General features: G+C 49.7%; 1 protein-coding gene across 1 annotated transcript; it reads right to left on the minus strand.

Moving 5' to 3' along the window:
* Nucleotides 1-458: 458 nt before the first annotated feature.
* On the minus strand, nucleotides 459-19,349 carry UBE3B (ubiquitin protein ligase E3B). Its single transcript, XM_021544687.3, has 27 exons — nucleotides 19,246-19,349; nucleotides 18,630-18,832; nucleotides 18,191-18,311; nucleotides 17,344-17,403; nucleotides 16,914-17,018; nucleotides 16,727-16,823; nucleotides 16,008-16,093; nucleotides 15,267-15,349; nucleotides 14,634-14,739; nucleotides 13,883-14,003; nucleotides 13,088-13,265; nucleotides 12,637-12,806; nucleotides 11,686-11,853; nucleotides 10,746-10,917; nucleotides 10,055-10,173; nucleotides 9,331-9,445; nucleotides 8,885-8,984; nucleotides 8,332-8,451; nucleotides 7,844-8,020; nucleotides 7,653-7,763; nucleotides 6,736-6,873; nucleotides 6,534-6,599; nucleotides 5,120-5,178; nucleotides 3,411-3,593; nucleotides 2,825-2,936; nucleotides 2,441-2,533; nucleotides 459-1,825 (listed from the first exon to the last, which is right to left on the minus strand). The coding sequence occupies exons 2-27, from the start codon at nucleotides 18,788-18,790 to the stop codon at nucleotides 1,634-1,636; spliced, it is 3,213 nt and encodes a 1,070-aa protein (XP_021400362.1). The 5' UTR covers nucleotides 18,791-18,832; nucleotides 19,246-19,349; the 3' UTR covers nucleotides 459-1,633.
* Between the last annotated feature and the right edge of the window lie 8 nt (nucleotides 19,350-19,357).

The following is a 19,357-nucleotide window of genomic DNA, read 5'->3' on the forward strand; positions in this document are numbered from 1 at the left end:
AAAAGGGTTATTTCTCTGAAATCCATCTGAAGCACGACAGGAGGAGGATGAAGCCAAGGCCATCTCGCTGCTCGGTGCCGAGGGTTTTCCGACCCCTTGGAAATCTTGTGAAATCCTGTGGCTAAGGGGACTCTTCCAGAGCCCAGGGTGTGGAGCCCTGTGCTCTGCTAGCTCACCCGGGCACAGGGACCCCATGGGATGGACCAGGCAGGACAGCAGGAGAGGTGGGCTATGGCCAGGGAGGGGAATGAGGATCCCCAGTGCCACAGGGAGGGAAGGAGAGAGAAAAAACCCTGGGCAGAAGCCAGCAGCCTGTGCAGGAGCTTGTTTCAGCAGCGAGGTGAAGGGGAGAAGGTGACTGGCTTTTAACCCTGTCCCCAAGAGGGCAATGCCATGGCTCTGCTCTGTGCCAGAATCCCAGCAGGGCCAGGACAGCCCAGGAGCAGCCCAGTCTCTCTCCAGCCTGGGCCAGGGCAGGGCTCGCAGCAGCTCAAGGGACCAAAGATGGGAAGCTGCAGAGACACTTTAGGGGTGTCTCAGAAATAGCAGGAAGGATCCACATCTGTCCAAGTCACCCCCTGCAAAAGCTGCCCGCTCCAGGCAAACACCAACTGACAGAAGTAAGGCCAGAAAGAGACAAAGTGAGCAAAATAAAGAGTTTGGCAACAAAGCAAATGTGGCTCTTACACAGAGAGCCTGCCCTGGGTCCAAACAATTCCCTAAGAAAGGGCCTGCAAGCAAAGGGAAACCTCCATCCTGGAGGGATTTTGCCAGTGGAGGTTTCCAGAGGATTTGACACATTCCCCTGGTTCCAGAGAGGAACCTGCCCCACCTGAGCACTGTGCTGGGGAGCCTGAGTGTGTGCCAGCTCCTGTCCTCTGGAAACCAAGGACAATTAAACCTGTAGTGCTCCTGAGAAATTGAGACATGACTCTTTCTGTCCCAAGGCCTGGGCCTGCCAGGAGCCTGGCAGAGGCACAGCTGGCTGAGCCCATTCCTGCTGCTCCAGCCCTTAACCTCTGGCATTCCAAAGCCTTCCCAAGAGCCACAGGGTCCATCTGCTCCTGCTGAAGCTGCTGCTTCCCTGTGATTCCTTCTCCAAGAAACATCCAGGACCCTGCAGGAACAGGGACACCTGGAATCCTCCTGTCCTGGGAAAGCAGTGCCCATCCAGGCACTTCCAATGCTGACATCTCCTTGTGGGCTCTGCCATCCCTCTGCCTTTGTGCAGCTTCCCAGACTCACTTCCAGCCAGCCCAGCTCCTGGGGAAGGAAAAAGCAGCACTCCCATGGCAGCAGCTGCCCAGCCTGCTGGGGATCTCACTGTCACTAATCCGAGTGGCACTTGGAGCATTCCTTCTGTGCTCCCCCGGGGTTTGCTTTTAAGGATGATTTTCGTGGGTGTCAAGTGAAGGGCTTAAGCTCAGGCCCATCCCCTCCTCCAGCCTGGAGCCGTGCCTAAGAAAAACCAGCTCTGAGCCCAGCAGCTCTTCCCTGGATCCCCGTGAACCTCCACTACCAGCTGCCCCTCCAGGCCTCGAGCGAGCGCTCGGCTCGCGCGCAGCGGCTCCACGTAGGAAGGGCTCCCCCTTCCAGCAGCAGCTCCAAGCCCCATCCCGAGCCCAGGCCGTGCCTAGGACAGCTCGAAGCCGGTGTTCATGCTGATGGCATAGCGCAGCTTCTCCCGCAGGATGCTCTTCTTGCTGTAGTTGGGGAGCTTGAGGAGGTTGAAACACGTGGAGGAGGTCGGGAGGCGCCCGCCCGGCTCCTTCTTGCGGATGGTGAAGAAGCCGCGTAAAACGCTGCCCAGGGTGTCCCCCGTGTCCTGCAAGGGCACAGAGCTGTCACCTCCCTCCCTGCTCCTGGCACAGAGGCACGGGGCAGAGGTGCCAGCACAAACCCAGCTCTGGGAACAGTGAGCTAAAGCCCAAGCTCAGTTTCACACCCCTCTCCAAGGAGCTCTGCTTGTAACTCACTGCCTGATATGGGCAGGGTGTGCAGGGAGATGGGTGGGACACAGGGGGATAACACAACCCTGGGGGAACACAGGGAATCCAGGCAAGAAGAGTCTGGAGCTGCTGTGTGTGTGTGCAGCCATGAGCATCCTATTGGGCTGTTTTTAGGTACAGAATCCTAGAAGGGTTTGGGTTGGAAGGGACCTTAAAGCTCATCCTGTTCCGTCCCCTTGACATGGGCAGGAGACATCTTCCACTATCCCAGGTTGTTCCAAGTCCCATCCAGCCTGGCTTGGACCTTCCAGGGATGTGGCAGCCACAGCTTCTCTGGACACCCTGTGCCAGGGCCTTAGCAGCCTCACAGGGAAGAATTTCTCCCTGATATCTAATCCTAACACTTAATCTTCCCATGTTAAGGGTTTCCAGGTCAGATGGAGGGGAGGAAGCTGGGCAGGGAATTCCCAAGCTCTGAGCAGGATGCCTACCTGGTCATCAGACACTTCCACGCAGCGGATGGAGAAAGGAGGCTTGAGGTAGGCAAAGCCCAGAAGTGGAGGCCTGGAGCAGCTGGTGACAAACTGGAAAAGTGCCACATGGTGATGATGGGAGAAGAACAGCCACACAGTGACACAGATCCAGCACTGCTGGGACTGGCACTGAGCACCCCCCAGCGTGTGTCTGGCAGCCTTTGGAGAGTGCCACCTCTGCAGGGCCATTCATGGTGATACCACAGCACCCACAGAGCCCTGCTGGGCACTTCCAGCTGTCAGGAATTCTGGTGCCCCTTCAGAGAGCACCCAGGTAACTGGTGAACAGCCCTGGCCCCACCACCCCAGATCCCAGCTGGGCAGGGATGGCTCCTCACTCACCTTGAGGAACATGGCTCTCTCCTCAGGGCTGAAGTCATTGGCCAGGATGTCCCAGAGCCAGATGATGACTCGGTGACTGCCATGGAAGCCCCCATAGTACACCGTGTGCTTCCTGGGGAGAGAAAGGCTCTGACAGGCCTGCCATTGCAGCAGGAGGGGCACAAGTGCTGGAAGAATCACTCAGGTGTGATGGTTTGGGTTGGAAGGGACCTTAAAGCTCATCTTGTTGCATCCCCTGCCACAGGCAGGGACAAATCCCAGTAGCCCAGGCTGCCCCAAGCCTGTCCAACACCTGCCACAGGTCAGGGTTCACTGCTGACACTGAGCCCCCAGCACTTGATCAGAGGAAAGGCAAAAGCAGGCAGGAATCCTGCTCCCAGAACCAATGCAAGAAAGGACCCACCCCACATTAGCCTTAATGAACACATTCCAAAGCTCCGTTCCTTTCTTCTCCTCACATTCCAAGCAGGAACAGCAAACTTGTGGCCAAGTCACTGTCACTGTCAAGCCACCAGGAGCTGTGCAAAGGAAAAGCTCAGCTCCCAGGCCAGACGAGGGATGGCCAGCAGCCCCAGCTGTCACTCACTTCAGGTCCTCGAGGTCGATCTCGGCGTTGTCCCCGGAGATGAGGCGCTGCAGCTCGGGCGCGGAGAACATGCGGATCCACTCGGGCTTGATGATGGACCTGAAGCCGCCGATGAGAGCGGCGGTCTGGCTCTTGATCTGGGTGTGCATCCGGAAATGTGCCATCAGGTGGATGTAGCTGATCCTGTGGGACAGGCAGGTGCCACGGGGGACATGGAGCTGCCAGGGGTACCCAGCACCCACCACTGAGCTGTCCTTGATGTGTTTCTCCAGCCCCAAAAAGGACTGGGACAGCCTGGACAGGGTTATACTTCCCCCTCCAGGCCCTGCTGGTTATTTAAGCAGATGTTTTTCCACCTCATTCCCCCCTCTGGGACTCTGCTCATTTCTCAGAGCTCCTGCCTAGCAAAGGGACTAATCGGCTTTAATAATTCCTTGATCAACCTTGGCTGGACACAGCTCCAACTCCTTTTAACAGCTCAGCTCTCCAGGCAGACTCCTCTAGATCTGACCAACAGCTCACTGGGTTCTGCTGCCCCATGGCTGGAGAAACACCACACCAAAACCATCAAGCAGATTCCCACCTTCCTGTAGGATGTGGGAAAGTTGAACTTTCTGTTAGAGAGAGGCTCTTCCCCTTCTCACCTCCAGGCAGAACACCTGAACTTGCTGATTCTTCTTCAGCAGCTCCCACACAGACCCCACCACAATTCCACTGCCTGGGTTTTTGGCAAGGTCACCCCAGCATCTCCAGGCAGAGCTGTTTCCAGATTGCTGTCATTCCCAACACTTCTGCTCCCTTCCAACTCCCAATTTTGGGTGCAGAAGCTTCAAATTTCTGCTGTAAATTACTAGAGCAGCATCCAGGACTTTCAACTTTTTTTCCTCAAGCTGACTTGTGACAAGCCTGAGGAAGATGCTTTCAAATGCAAACTCCCTGGCCAGAGCTGGAGAAGAGAAAAGCCTGGAAACATCAGGCTGCAAAGCACAGATCCAGGTGGGATCCAGCTTCCATTTGTCAGGAAAAAGATAACAACCCCCAGATCACCAGTTCAAACACACATTTGCTTAATAGATATTTCGTTCTGCTTTTATGAGCACTGATGGGGATAGAGAAGGAAAAAAAAAAAAAAAAAAAAAGGAACAAAAAGGTGGGGTCGGTTTGCAGGCTCCGGAGTTGACATTTCTGATAACGATCTAAAAGCCGGTTATCTGTGAAAACAGCCCCGGGGCTCGGTGTCTCCTCTGATTTCCTGGCTCTAAAGAACGACTGTCGAGTACATTTGAATTCAGCACTGTCTGCTCGGAACACGGTGCTTTATACAACTGCCACATGTTATCATTCTGAGGAGATCTGTCTGCTCCAAGGTGTCTTTGAGCATCTGTGCCCTCTGTGTTCACGACTGTGTGCCTGAATTGCTTTGAATCCATCTGTCTGTATCCATCACCATCATTAAATCCTGCAAAATCTCCCTGACTGGGTGCCTTTGACCTCAGAAGTGCTGTTTCAAGAAGTAAATTGTCAATTTTTATTTTGCAAATCAAATTTAATACAATTTCTGCCGATGAACTGTAACCAGCAAATTCTATTAAGATATTTATGTGCTCCTTCTCCTCCAATCTATCTCAATTCATTTCAGATGCAAGCCCAAGGAACCAGAATAAAGTATTGTGCAGTGGTGACCTTAAAAATCTAATTGCTGTACTCACTTATTTTCATTGGTAACGGGAATGGTCTTCCCTCCAGGAACAAGTTCATGGCAAACCAGCTGAGGGAAGAAATGATTGGATTGCTAATTACTGCCTGGAACCACAATGGAAGGAAATGCCATGCTAAGCTGTTACCTCCCCATAAAACATTTATTTTTTACAATAAAACAGCAGGATTTAAAATTTAAGTAATAATCCTACTTCTGCCTCAAACCAGTTTCACTTAACTATTAAGAGAGTAATTGAACAGTAGGAACTGCAGCTCTCCCACCAGTGGAGCCAGCCCTTCTCCAAGGAAGCCTCCTCTGCAGTCTGATCCATCACTGCTGAACCACACACAAATCAATTCCAAGAGCCCTGGGGGACTGTCACTATCCCAGAATCCAGAGGCTGAGCAAGCTCAGAGCGCTCAGCCTGACAGCACAACCTGAAGTTGGCTGAGCCGCAGGTCTCCTGCAGGAGCTCCTGGAGCTCTGTCCCTCCAGCTGGGCACTCCAGGCAGGAAGGCAGAGAGCCAGGAGGGATCTCCCAGTGCCTGGTGATCTCCTCCAGCTCAGGGCCAGTGCAGGACCCTCCAGGTGCTGCTGCAGAGTCCCCACTCCTCTTTGCCCAAGCTGAGGCAGCACATCCTCATTCCTACTTTAGAGGCCTCTGTGCCTCAGCTCCTGGTGAATTCCAAGGTCAGACTGAAGCCCAGCACAGGGAATGTGACATGGCTGTGGCTACAGGGACACAGAGTTCAGCCAGGGTGACCCACCTGGCTCCTTCAGCACAACCAAAGCACTGGAGAAACAGGAGTGCCCAGGTTATTTTTAATCTCAGTGAACCACAGCTTTCAGTGTCTCATTGCTGAGCTCCATATCCTGCTCCTATGTTCATTTTTTACATGGAAGAACCCTCCAAGCTGAAACCTCAGCAATCCTGAGGCAGTAGCAGGTGTCCTCCATGGCTCCCCATGGAATTTGCAGCACAACACTGCCAGCAAAAAGCATTTTTATCTTATCTCTTCAGATTTTCCAGCTCTGCACACAGAGCTTCACAGGGCTCAATGCAACCAAGTACCTCCAAGTCTTCCTAAGGGAGTGCCAAACAGCTTTTCATTCTCTAGGCCAAGAGACCTCCTGACACACTTGGGAGTTTCCCTGACTCCCTGATAGAAACATCAATGTGGAAAGAAAAGGAATTTCTCCTATTCACAGACTTCTCTTAAGAGGGGCACACCAGTTATGCAGGGGAAGCATTAAACACTTTTCAACCCTAGAAGCAGAAAAATTAAGGGTCAGAGGGGAACCTCTTCTTGTGGAAAAAGCTGTTCTCTGCCCACAGGTAAATACTGAATCCCATGGCTGAGCTCAGACAAGCTGAGAGGACACAGCAAAGGTAAGGTCCAACAAATCACTGAATAAAAACCTACCTGACCCATCACATCTTCATCATAGGACAGTGTCAAGCCCAGGTCACTGATATCACCATCGTAACGCTGGAGAACAACAGGGAAGAAGGAAAAAAAAAGGGAAAGAAGGTCAGGGTTCAGCAACAGAACCACCAGTCACTCCCAGTTTCTAACGACAGGCAGCAATCAGGGAGGGGAATGACAGGAAAATTATTGCTCCAACCTTAATTGAAGTGAGATTTTTATAGAACTCCGAGTCCAAGGAGGGCAGTTCATCCACGGAGCTGTAGAAGACACTGTGGTGGTGCCCAAGGAGTTGACTCAAAAAGAAGGAAGCAAATGGAACATCCACAACTATTCCCTGTGGACAAGAAGAATGCACAGGTAAGGTTCTGCCACACACTTGTGGTTGTGGCATCTTTGGTTACCTGTACGGCAGATCTTGTGATGTGGAACAAGTGCAAAGACCACTTTGCAAGGCACCAAAATCAGCTACAAACCTCACATCCTCTTAAAATCCATCAATTAGTAAGGCAGGTGCAAAAAGGCACCCGGGGAACTCCATGTGCTCTTTAAAAGAACTGCATTACATGGTTTGAACTGAAAGAGGGGAAATTTAGTCAGATACATGGAAAAATCCTTCCTTGTGAGGGAAGTGAGGCCCTGGCAGAGGTTGCCCAGAGAAGCTGTGGCTGCTCCTGGATCCCTGTAAGTGTCCAAGGTCAGGCTGGACAGGAATTGGAGCAACCAGGGATGGTGGAAGGTGTCCTTGCCCATGGGAAGGAGATTGGACTAGAAAGTCCAACCAACCCAAATCATTCTGTCAGTCATTCTGACATTTCATCCTCCTTTTTGCCTTATGTCCCTTTGAGGTATCCACAAATAGTTGTTTGTAAGGTGGAACACCAAAAAACACGCTGGTGTCCCAGCACCATGAGGAACAATCAAGGCATGACAAGGTTTTACCTCCATGATTATTTGTAATACATGCCTAAAGAAATTCCAGCCTGTTCCACTAAGAGGATCTTTATCCAAGCCATTTTTCCAAACTCCACTCTTCAATAACACCCCCCCAAGCAGGACAGGTGCCCTCAAAGTCACCATCACTGACAAGATCCCAGCCTGGTGCTTCTGGCTTACCTCATACACAGCCTTCCCAAGCATCTTCCCCACAAACTCAAAGAGCTGCAGGTAGTTCTCATGGATGTAGGATGTTGGGGATGGATACAGCCTCTCATCACCACTGGTGGTCTGCACAAAGAGAAAAGAGCCCAGTGAGCCAGAATGGCTTTGCCTGCACCAGGTCACCTCAGGTGGCACCCGTGTCCTACCTTGAACAGGTTCAGTGCAGGGTCGAACACCTTTTTAATGATCTCTTCCAGGAACTCTTTGAAGACCCCATCTTGATCAATACCAGCCTCATCGACCCCCAGGTCATTGACAAACTTCACCCTGATCACTCCTTTCATGGCGTTCTGGGAAAGCTGCCGGAGCTGTTCGTACCCATCCTACACAGAGCAGAAAATCCAGAGGGCAATCCCAGAGAGAGACACATGAAAAATCCACCCAGAGATGCAGCAGAGACAGGACACAGGCCCACCACAGAAATTTCCATTTGTCATTGAGTCTTTAGCTCAAAAAAACAGCATTTTCCAAGTCAAAATTCCAGGTTTGCAGCAGCCTGAGCTGAATGAGGATCCAGCATTCTCCTGGAACACAGTTCTGGGACTGGATCCCTCAGCAGCCCCAGAGAAGGTAAAACACACCCCCCTGCCCTGTTTTTTGTCAGGCCAGGTTGCTGCTGGCTTGTGTCCCTCACCTCGAGCATGCGGGAGCGGCGGATGGTGATGTGGGTGACGTGAGGGGACGCCGAGCTCGTCTCCACCAGCCCCAGCTTCTCCTTCTCCTTTGTGACCATGTTCCGGAAAAGCAGCACCCTCTACAAAAAGAAAACAAATGGGCAATCCATGAGGATCCTCATCCTGCAGGGCAGCAGGGATCTGGGAGGCTCCTGACACACAGAACTGCTGCTGGTTGTCCTGATCCCAGCTATTCCCAACGGTGCCACTTTCACACTGTGTGTGCAGCTGCACACACAGATCAGTTCTGTCTCAACACAGAGATCAAGATATTTGAAGGAAATGCACTAGGAAGGGGTGAGGACACAGATCAGTCCTCTCTCAGTGACAGAATCAAGACATTTAGAGGAAATCTATTGGGGAAGGTGAGGATGAAGCAGTTGACTTTTACTCGGCTGGCATTTCAAAAGAAGCTCCATGTCACAAAATGCTCCAGCCACGTGTCCCTCCCACCCCAATGGCCACCCAGGCCACTGATTCCCAGCCTCCACCCTCTACCCCCATCCTACTCACGTTCTTGTGAGGAATGACATGTGGGATGTACTGCAGGAGCAGCTGGGCTCGTTTCTTGTCCTTGTCCAGCTCCTGGAAGAGCACGCTGGGTTTGAGGTCCCTTGACAAAGAAAGGCAGAGATTCAGAGATCCCTGAGAAATACCCAGGTGTGGGAGAGAGGGAACAGGCAGTGATTCCAAAGATGACTGAAGTGCTCAGTGTACACACTAAGAAGGTAAAAGAGCCCAGGGACACCCAAGCTCTTGGGTGCTGAGTCAGTATTCAAAGCACCACCTAAACCTCCCACAACACGAGGGGCGACCTTAACTGCAACCACAGGCAGCAGTTCCCCCCTCAATCCCACAGGCAGAATGTCAATAAGGAATCCCAAATCAGGCTCCCCAGAGGATGTGGAGCAGTGGGACAAGCCTGGAGCTGCCCAGGATCCCTGCCCTGGGCCACTCACTTGCGCAGCCAGTGATCCTCGGGAGCGAAGCGCCGCCGACAGTCCCGCTCGTACAGCACCATGAGCCAGCCATGGACAGAATGGAACAGCTCCAGGGTCTCCCCTCGGGCATTCTCTGCACAAAAGGAACAAGGCAGCAAAGTCCAGGCACCCTTGGCACCAGCAAAAGCCATACCTTGATTATCCTCCCCACAGTAACAGCACTGGGGTGTTTTCCAGACCTGCACGGCTTCTGGAGGGAAGGATTTTGTGCCTCTGGGAAGAGAGATTGTCTCTTCTTTAAACAGAGCTAATCAAAGCCATCTCATTTCCCATCAGAACTGGAATACCTCAGCTAATTACCAGAGAGCTGAGCTGTACCCAAATTATACCAGCAGAGAGATCCACAGCAGATTCTATAGAGACCCAAGCAAGCTGTTCTGCCTGGTCACAGAACTGCTCTGCTCTTGTCCAACACATGGCCCAGCCTTGCTAAAGCTCATCTCTGCCAAAAACCAACATGCCCATCATGTCTGTTACACAAATCCTTACTGGAAATAGGGAAGTGCTCTGGATTTGGCACAAAGCATGATTGTGGCATCTGGACATCAAAAGACTGGGACATATTCCCATATTGAACGTGCTTTTTGTGCCAAGGAATAATTAGCAGAAGCTTCAAATTCCAAAATTAATGCCATTTGTGGTTCTAACAGTAACATCAACTCAATCTACTAAAAGTACTCACCTACAATTCCATCCCAGATCATCTTAAACACGAAGGAATTCAGGAAAGAAGAGATGGTCACCAGCTCTTCCAGTTTGAATGAAATCTGCTCTTCGTAGACCTCAATGTCATCCAGAATCCTGTCAGAGCAAACAAATGCAAATGCACAAGTGTAAATTTAATTCCCTGTTGAAATTTTCATAAAGGCACATTATCCTTTAGCAGCAGCTCTTATTTCTATGACAACTGACACCCATGAGGATCTAAAGTCATAAACAACCAAACCTTATTTATGGATTTTGACTGATAGCAGATCTTAACAGAAGATGGTATGAGAGGCTGAGATACAAGCAAAGTCAGTGTTTCAGGCTTAAAAGGACTTTTTCCATTCCCAAGAAAATTTTTTCCTCATTCAAGAGGAGAGAATTGTCTCTGGTAACCAACAAGGGCAATTTTACACCCCCTTTCCCATCTTTTGTGTTGTTCCTTTTCCTCCTCATACTCAGTTTTCTCACCAGCTGCAAGCAGCACACAGCTGAGGGGAAAAAAGTACTTTTGAAGCTTTTTATTTCTCAGGACTCAATCCCAAAAGCTTGCTCCTTCACCTTGCCTACTTATCTTCATGAAAAAGCTTAAATGTTTCTCTTGAACCTGAAGGAACAAAACAGCTCCATGTCACAAATTCAGGAATTCCCATCCATGAGCTACCTACGTGATGAGGTGACGGGAGCAGTCACAGAAGAGCATCAACATGGCCAACAGCCTCTTGGATTCCTCTGTGTCGTTGTTCAAACACTCCAAAAAGAGTTTTAACCCCCCCTGTGGTCCCAGCTCACAGATGAAAGCCCACAGTTTGGGCAGCAGGTCATCCAGGTAAGTGAGACCTATGAAAACATAAAGTGCACTTGGTAAAGCTCATTGTGCTGCTTGTGAAATCTCAGAGAGGTGAGACTTGAAGCTGAAAGAGCCTTTTGCAAAGCAGAAGAGGAACATGAGCATCCCATTTGGCTCCCAGGGCTGTCTGCATTAACAGGAGGTAGACAATCACCAGGAAAGCACAAAAAAAAAAATCCCATAAATTTTAATGAGGCTTTGTTTGCACATCTTGAACCTTTTCCCCGTAATTCTTTGGCAACTTCAGCAAATAATGAATTCCTGTGATCCCACATCCATCTTAGGGATGAGAACACAACAGGGCTGCACCCATGGTCATCACAAAGCATCCAAAGCTCTGGAATTGCTCCCTGCTCTGCCCACAGGACCAAAACAGTGCTGATCTCCTCCTCTACCCCTTCCCAAGACAGGCAACTTGTTCTCAAGTATGAAAGCATTCAGTGTTTCCAACCACAAAAAGATTAATATTGCCAGGCTCCCCAAAAACCCTGACTCAGGCTGAAGATTGAGAGGGAGTAAGCAAGGTTTCATGAGAGGAAAACTTGCTTTAATTTGTATTCTTGAGAGTTTGTGCTTGAACAAGTGGTGCTGAATGTTATTGATCCCACAGATGATTCAGGATGGAACAAGCCTTCCCCAGCCAGTCAATAACCTGCTGGCAGTGATAAAACTCCCAACAAATCAACAGAAATAAGAAAATCTCTTTTTTTTTTCCCTCTCCACTGGAAAGGATTTGAGCAGCAGGGAGGTGGCCTGACCTGTGAGGATCTGCAGGCGGATCTGGGTGAGGGTGGTCAGGGTGGTTTGGTACAGGACACAGATGCTGCAAACCTTCTGCACCTCAGCAGAGTCCACGCGCTTCCCTCCCACCGGCTTCAGGATGTTCCGGACTGAGGCCGACTTCTGGAAAGCTCTCTTGAACAGGTCTGGGGGCAGAAACACAGGAGGAATGCAGGGTTAGATGGGATTTTGGGAAGGAATTCTTCCCTGTGAGGCAGGTGAGGCCTTGGCACAGGGTGCCCAGAGAAGCTGTGGCTGCCCCTGGATCCCTGGAAGTGTCCCAGGGCAGGTTGGATGAAGCTCTGAGAAGCCTGGGATAGTGGGAGGTGTCCCAGCCCATGGCCCCAAATCCCTTCCAACTCCACCATTCCACATGTTCTATAGGACAAGGTGAAAAGAATGAGCTGCAAGTGCCCTTCCATCCCAAACCACTCATGATCCATGATCCTGACTGCAGCAAATAATGACCACAGGATCCAGTGTTATGGGCAACAGCTAGAAAATATCAGATTTTCAGTTCTCTTATCCCAAATCCTTTTTCTGCAGGACCACCACACCTCACAGGTGCAGGATCGAGCTTCACCTTGCTTTCCACTTGGGAAGCCGAGCTCTAATATTCCCTTGGAAGTCTTAAGTTTTGCCAAAAGCACTTCAGCTACTTGAGAAAATGATGAAAAGAAACTGCTAAAATAAGCAAATATTTTTCTAGCACTAAAGAAAGAGACTTGCCCCAGGTCACAGAAGCATTCCAAGGAGGAATTACGAGTAGGAGGCATCACATCCCCACCTAAGCAGCAGCAGCTACTGCAAGTAATTATTCAAAGCTTTTGGCAGAAGTGGAAAAGTCAAAGCCCTGCGACTTTAGGAAAGAGATCCACATAAACACACACACATAGACAAAAAAAAACCCCAAATCCTCCAGAACTGACTTTTCATAGGAAGGCTGTTCTGAGGGGAGATTGGCTGTGCTGGCAGCTGAGCTATCTCCTGATTTTCCAGCAGTTTCTTGCTGAGCACATCACTGAAGAGGATCCGGATCATGTGGACCCCCCAGAGGTGCTGCAGCTGCTTGGTCAGCAGGGGCATGGACTCGTTCAGCCTGGAAGACAGAGCAGGAGGACAGGTTAGAAGGCAGCTTAGAATAAAACACCAGGCAGTGATAATGATCCACTTAGCTCATAATCCAAACTGGAATATGCACCCACCCATGGAATAGTCTGTGCAGGAATGCTACAGTTTATTGTACAGCTAGAACCCGAAATGTCTGAGAAATTATGTCTGTTCATCTCAAAACATAAAACACTTTGCAACACATAAAAAAAATTAAAAAATAAAAGGAGAGGCTTCATCATCTCTCCTAGTGAGGTCCTGCCCACTCACCCATAATCCACAGTCTGTGAGAACCAGCCCAGCACAGGGTGCCAGTGGGTGAGGTTGGATTTCTTCTGGGACACGTACTTCTGGCAGTAGGAGAGCATGTGGATGAGCACCCCCACAAAATGAGCTGTCTCCTCCACCAGCACCTGGTCGTTCAGGGAGCCCAGGAACACCAGATTGCCTGGAGGAAGGACCAGCACAGCAAGGCTTAAAGAGGAACAGATGCTGTGGGACAGGGGTTAGAGGTGAAGTGAATCCTTTCCCAGTCCCAGGAGAGGATTTGTGTCACCAGTGATCTCAGAAGCCACCCTGCAGGAAGCCATTTCCAGCACACATCAATCCCTGAGGTAACATGTCCCTTTGGCCACCTTTCCCACCTTTTCCCCTTTCCCACCAACACCTTCTACAAACTACTAGAAGCTACAACCCCTGGTTATCTCAGAGTCCCAACTGATAATCTTGTTACTTTTGCAGAAATGTGAATTAAAATCTGCAGCAGCATTTAGGAGAAGGAGAGCCAAGTCTGCCACACTCCAAGACTTGCTCAGAGTCCAAGCGAAAAGCTGACAGAGATGATACATGACATGGATACAAGAGCAAATCTCTGGCCCTTCTTCCCTTTGCAAAGGTTTTAAACCTTGTCTGTAACATCCCAAAATACACCTCAGTTATTATTTAGAGAAAATTATCAAAATAACAATTAAAAATGATGAGTTGGAAGCAGCTCTGCCCCATGGAAAATGAAGATCTGAATCAAGACTCTTTTTCAAATCCAATAAAAGAGGTGGAGGTGCTCACCCAGCAAGCAGAGAGTGTGACTGCCCTCCAGGCACACGCAGACATCTCGGCACTGGGACTCCCGGCTCAGGAACAGGATGAATTTCCGGAAGAGATCGTGGGATTCCATCACTGCCAGGCGCTGGGAGACAGCATGGAAGGGCCAGTGAGGCTGGGAAGCACCACATTCCCCACTCCTGATCTGCCAGCAGCACTTGGCACTGGCTTTTCTTCCCAAATAAATCACCACGTTGAGGCTGTTGCCCCACAGAGTGTTTGACACGGAGCTGGGCTGGGAAATAAAACCCCTGGCAGGTGAACAGGTCATGCTGGAGATGGAATCAGACCTTTGCAATGATATGTCTGCAAGAACACAGGAATTGCCCATTTGGCACAAAACCTGCCTGTCTGCACCAAGCAGATTGAGCTGGATTAATGGGCAGCACATTTGTCACCCCCACAGAGCCTTTGCCACCAAAAAGGGTGATTTTGGCATTGGTTCTGTCTGTGGTTATGGAAAAGGAAGAGCAAGGGCATGAAAAATTCAAGCTGTGGGTCATATATGCTTTTTTAGGTATTTTAGGGCAGTTCAGCCCATCATCCCACTGGTATTAGTAACTTCTGCATTAGAAATCCAGAGCATTTGCAAGGCTTTCACAACAGAGAACTAAAAATGGCAAAGAGAAATGCCAAAGCTCTGTTCCAAGAGCTGATAAAATGGAGTAAGAAGTGGCCTGATGTGATAATCAGTCCCCTGAGCTCACCCACTTACCTCAGGGGTGAGAGTAGCAAGGTGAGTCATTATAGCAGGCACAGACATGACATGGATCAGGAAGGACCTCAGCAGATTGTCTGAGAACTGTGCAGCAACCACAGGGCTACAGAGAGAGAGAGAGACACTTCAGAGCTCAACCCAGCCTGGGAAAGCAATACAGCCTCCAACTGAGCCATCCAGCACTGGATCCTGGGAATTTCCTCAGCAAGAACCACAGACACAGGGAATGGGTTGGAAGAGAACTTAAAGCTCAGCCCACCCCACACCCCTACCATGGGCAGGGACACCTTCCACTATCCCAGCCTGCTCCAAGCCCTTTCCAACCTGGCTTTGAAGCATCCCAGGGAAAAGATTGTTCACCCACACTTCTGCTCTAAGAGCAAGTTCACCCTGAACTGAACTGCACCCTCAAGTTTAGGCTCACACTAATTCCTGACTTAAAGCCACTCTAATCTGAAAAAGGGTGACTGCAAAGTGAGCCATTTGCCTAAAGCAACTTCTTTCCTCAGGGTGATATTCTCAATGGCACAAAACCACAGAAATAATGACTAGTCTTAAAAAAAAAAAAAAAACACTAAAAAAAAGCCAAGTTTGGCTGCAAATCCCCTCAAGCAGCTCCACCTGACTCACCGCAAAGCAAGGGAAAAGATGGCAGTTAAGGAACCTTTGGACAGGGAAGGTCTGGATCTTGCCAAGCCATTAGTTAGCAAAATCTGGAATGAAAAAGAGAAATCAAAATATAAAAACCTTGTAGTACTCAGAAAAACAAAATACTATTACTCCTGAAAGTCATTAAGTTTATTTAATGCAGAGAATAAGAACATCAGAGCAGCCTAAAATCCAGTTCATACAAGTTATTTGGCAGAACTAGAAGGTTAATAATGGCACAAGAGAGATACTGCAATGAAATCAGACACTCCGCAGGACTTATTTCCCTAGAACCTGTGCTCACAGGCTTTAAAAATTAACAGACAAGGCTCAGAGTTTGGTAATGTAATTCTTATTTAAAAGATTCATTATATCAGTTCCTTTTCCCAGCAGAGCAGCAAACAAACCCAACCAATATAATGTGGCAGGTGCAAAGTTTGTCAAAATTATGTAGGACTTGTCCTTGTCCATCTCATGATGGGGTGATTAAGCAGGATTTAGGTTCAGCAGCAGTGACAGAAGGGGAAGGGTGGATTTGGTCTCACTCTACTTGAGAAACTTGAGAAATTTTTGCTTTGCTTGAGAAAAATATAATAATGTACAAATCACTGGCAGCTCATCCCTGAGACCCTAACACAGACCCAAAATGCTCCTCAGGAGAGGGGGACAGGCAGGGCTGGGGCTGGTTGGGGTGAAGTTGGGACTGTGGCAGCTCAGACTGACCTGCAGCACGGAGTAGAAGCCCTTCTGGTTCAGGTGGCCCATGATGTTGGCACAGATGTGGTTCATGGCAGGTCTCAGGGTCTCACCTTTGGGTTAAAGCACTCGTGTCACTCCCACAGCACCACAGCCCCACTCTGGCTCCCCCACACAAAGGTTTGTCACTGCCCAAAGTCCTTGTCCTTCTACACAAACCCATCATTCTGTCAGCATTTTACACTGTATTGTTTAGGCTCTAAGAGTCTCATTTCCTCTCACTACTTATCTGCCTTTCCTACATCTATTTCCTACAAAAGTTAAGAGCACATTCCCTTACCCCCTGAACACTTACTGTGTGAGGGTTTCTGGAATATTATAAAAATGCTGTAACAACTGTTGGTGTCCTAAGGGAAACAGTCTAATCCCAAGGGGAAGAGTCTAATCCCAAGGGAATCCTTAATCTGGGCAAACACAGGAGCAGAATGAATCTTTGTGGCAACCAAGGTGCAGAAACAGAATCCCAGAAGGGTTTGGGTTGGAAAGAATGTTAAGGATCATCCCATCCCAAACCCCTGCAAAGAGCAGGTACACCCCCCACTATGCCAGGTTGCTCCAAACCCTCTCCAACCTGGCCTTGGACATTTCCAGGGATGGAGCAGCCACAGCTTCTCTGGAACTTGTGGCAGAGCATTCAGTAAATTTTAACACCAAGTCCCAAATCAGTGAGATTTGGATGCACCAACCTTTTCCCCGGAGGATCTTCCAGGTGGAAGTGTCTGTGAAGGTGACCAGCATTGTGAGGTGCAAGTTCACCAGTCTGGAGTCCTGCAGGATGTCAGGCTGGGATAACAAACAGCAGAGTTAACAAATCCACTGAGCCTTGTGCCCCCTGCCAAATGCAGGGAGAGAAAACACAGGAATAGTCCTCACCTTGAGCTGCTTGAGGAATTCACAGCAAAACCACAGGATGTCTTTGATCTGTTTGATCCAGAGGAGGGTGAGGTCCTTGGAGAGTGCCAGTGACACGTACCACACCTGAGCAAGGGGGGATGCACAGAGGGATCAGGGCTTGTGCTACTGCTGGGCAGTTTGGGAACTGAACCCAGCAGTGGGACCAAGATGCTCCTCTCCCCAAATTCTCACATCACCCACGCCAGAAACCAAGTGTCCTTTAACTCCCGTGGCTGCACAGAGTAAAAATATCCCAGGAATACTAAAGGACTTTCCACAGTGGAATTTCCACAGTGCTCAAGGGTTTCTGAAATCTAAAAATTACGTATTAGCAAAGTAAATCCCCACACAGAGAGTTAAAAATGACCACCAAGCCCTCCCCACTCCAAAGCAAACCCCCCCTGCTGACCTTGGGCTCGTTCTCCACATCCATGCTGTTCAGGATACAACGGCACAGCTTCTCAAACCTCTGGGAAAATCCAAAGGTGGGATTAGTTCTAACTACAGGAAGGGCTGTTCTGGAAAAGCACAAGAACAGCTCAGCAAAGGGAGGAAGATCTCTCTGTCTCAAATTAGCAAATGTTCCCAGCACATTCCCTACAAGAATCCTCATGGCTCCTTCCCTGGGAGCACACACATCCTGCTGCTGCTGTGCAGAATTCCTTCCTTGGGAACACAGGGGTTTTTTTTTGGGTGCTGTACCAACAGAAAACTGCATCTGAGCACAGATTTCCATGGGACAGAGATTAACAAAATCCCTCACTGCTGCTGCTATTGAAACACAGCTTTCCATTTTGCAGCTGGTTTCCTTCCAGTCAGCCCTCACAGCTTCCTGGGATCATCATTTCAGGGCTTCACTCTGAACCCACAAGTTCAGGGAATGGTGAGAAAAGCTGCTGGGGTACAAACAGCCTTCCCTGTGCCAGCATAGATCTCTGGCAGCTGTCCCAATGTACCTGCCTGGGGAACTGGGGTGTGCCAAAATCCTCAGGCACTGCTCAGCTCCTGCAGCTAGCACAGTCACCAGAAAAAACATCCATTAAAGGATGTCCCAAATACAAAACCACTGCTGAAAAATTCAAGGTTTCTCCCATCTCAATCCTACAGGCATATCCCTTCAGGAAGGGCCAGAAGCCAGAGAGAAACTTGCTGAAGGCAGAATATATTGCAAGAACCTCCAAGATCACTGAGTAAAGAATTAAACATATTTAACCTGTCCCCAAAAGCACAGCAGGATGTGAGGGCAGTGTCCTCACCTCCTTGTCCTCCTTGGGATTGAACACAAACAGCAGCTTCCTGGCAATCCTGAACACAGACAGGGCACTTCTTTTACTTGAGCCACATTCATTTGTCCCAAAGAAATCCTCCACCTCTCTCCTAGCAAAGAGGGAAAAACGAGGAGTTAAAAAGCAATCACAGAGCAAAGAATTCATTCCCTGAAGAGCCCCACATGGAAGATGGAGAGAGACTTTTTACAAAGGAAAAAGGGGAATGGACTCAAACTGACACAGGACAGGGTTAGATGGGATACTGGGAAGAAATCCTTCCCTGTGAGGATGGAAGAAGCTGTTGCTGCCTCATCCCTGGAAATGCCCAAGGCCAGGTTGGCGAAAAGTGGTGAGGGTTTTGAAATGAGATGAGCTTTAAAGTCCCTTCCAAGCCAAGCCATTGCATGATCCCATGAGTCCCACACACCTGATCTCCCTCTGCAGGTGGCATCGACACAGAAACCTCCTGACCAGAGCCTGGAGCTGCACTGCAGCTCTCTCCCTCTCCTTCAGCTCCCGCCGCTCCTCCCGCGCCTGCCGGGCCTTGTCCAGGAACTGGGCCCTGGAGGACTGGCTGGCACTGAACATGGCTGGAGCCTCAGGGAGCAAAGGATCCTCACAGCAAACAGCCTGGAAAACCAGAGCAGAGTGGAAAAAACACTCATAGAAGGGCAGTTCTTGGCTCCATGCAGAGGAGGGGAGAATCCGACAGCGGAGGGAAAGTGGGCTAAAAAAAAAAAAGAAAAAAAAACCCCAGTGACTGTCACGGGGCTGCAGCAGGGACACAAAAACACTGGCAGGGAATCCTTCCAGCACAGCCCACAGCCTGCTGCTGGCTGGGAGATTTTAAGTGGAAAAATAAACAAATCAGTGGTGTTGACACTGTGCTCCACCTCCCCTCTCCAGCATCTGCTCCTTCCTTGGTAACAGATAAGAACAACTCCCAGGCAGGGGCAGGAGGCAAAGGGCACAAGGGACAGCGATTTACTGCCTTTCAGCAGATAAAACACCCAGAGCTTTATAAATAGCAACAAAGCACTCACCTGAGGGGTCACTTATTCAAGGGAAGCGTGTGATGCTCATTTACACGCACACATCGAGAGACTTCGGGCAGCTCCTGCATGGACAAGCACATTCCCTGCGGCTGATTTGGGG

The sequence above is a fragment of the Lonchura striata genome, chromosome 18 (genome assembly GCF_046129695.1).
Source record: "Lonchura striata isolate bLonStr1 chromosome 18, bLonStr1.mat, whole genome shotgun sequence".
Classification (NCBI taxonomy): Eukaryota; Metazoa; Chordata; class Aves; order Passeriformes; family Estrildidae; genus Lonchura; species Lonchura striata.

Excerpts from the sequence above, each read along its gene's own strand:
- UBE3B (XM_021544687.3), bottom strand. The coding sequence starts at position 18,790 with ATGTTCAGTGCCAGCCAGTCCTCCAGGGCCCAGTTCCTGGACAAGGCC. Across the intron at positions 17,019-17,343 it reads ATGTGGAGAACGAGCCCAAG|GTGTGGTACGTGTCACTGGC; the intron begins GTCAGCAGGGGG and ends CCCCTTGCTCAG. Across the intron at positions 14,740-15,266 it reads ATCTTTTCCCTTGCTTTGCG|CCCTGTGGTTGCTGCACAGT; the intron begins GTGAGTCAGGTG and ends CTCTCTCTGTAG.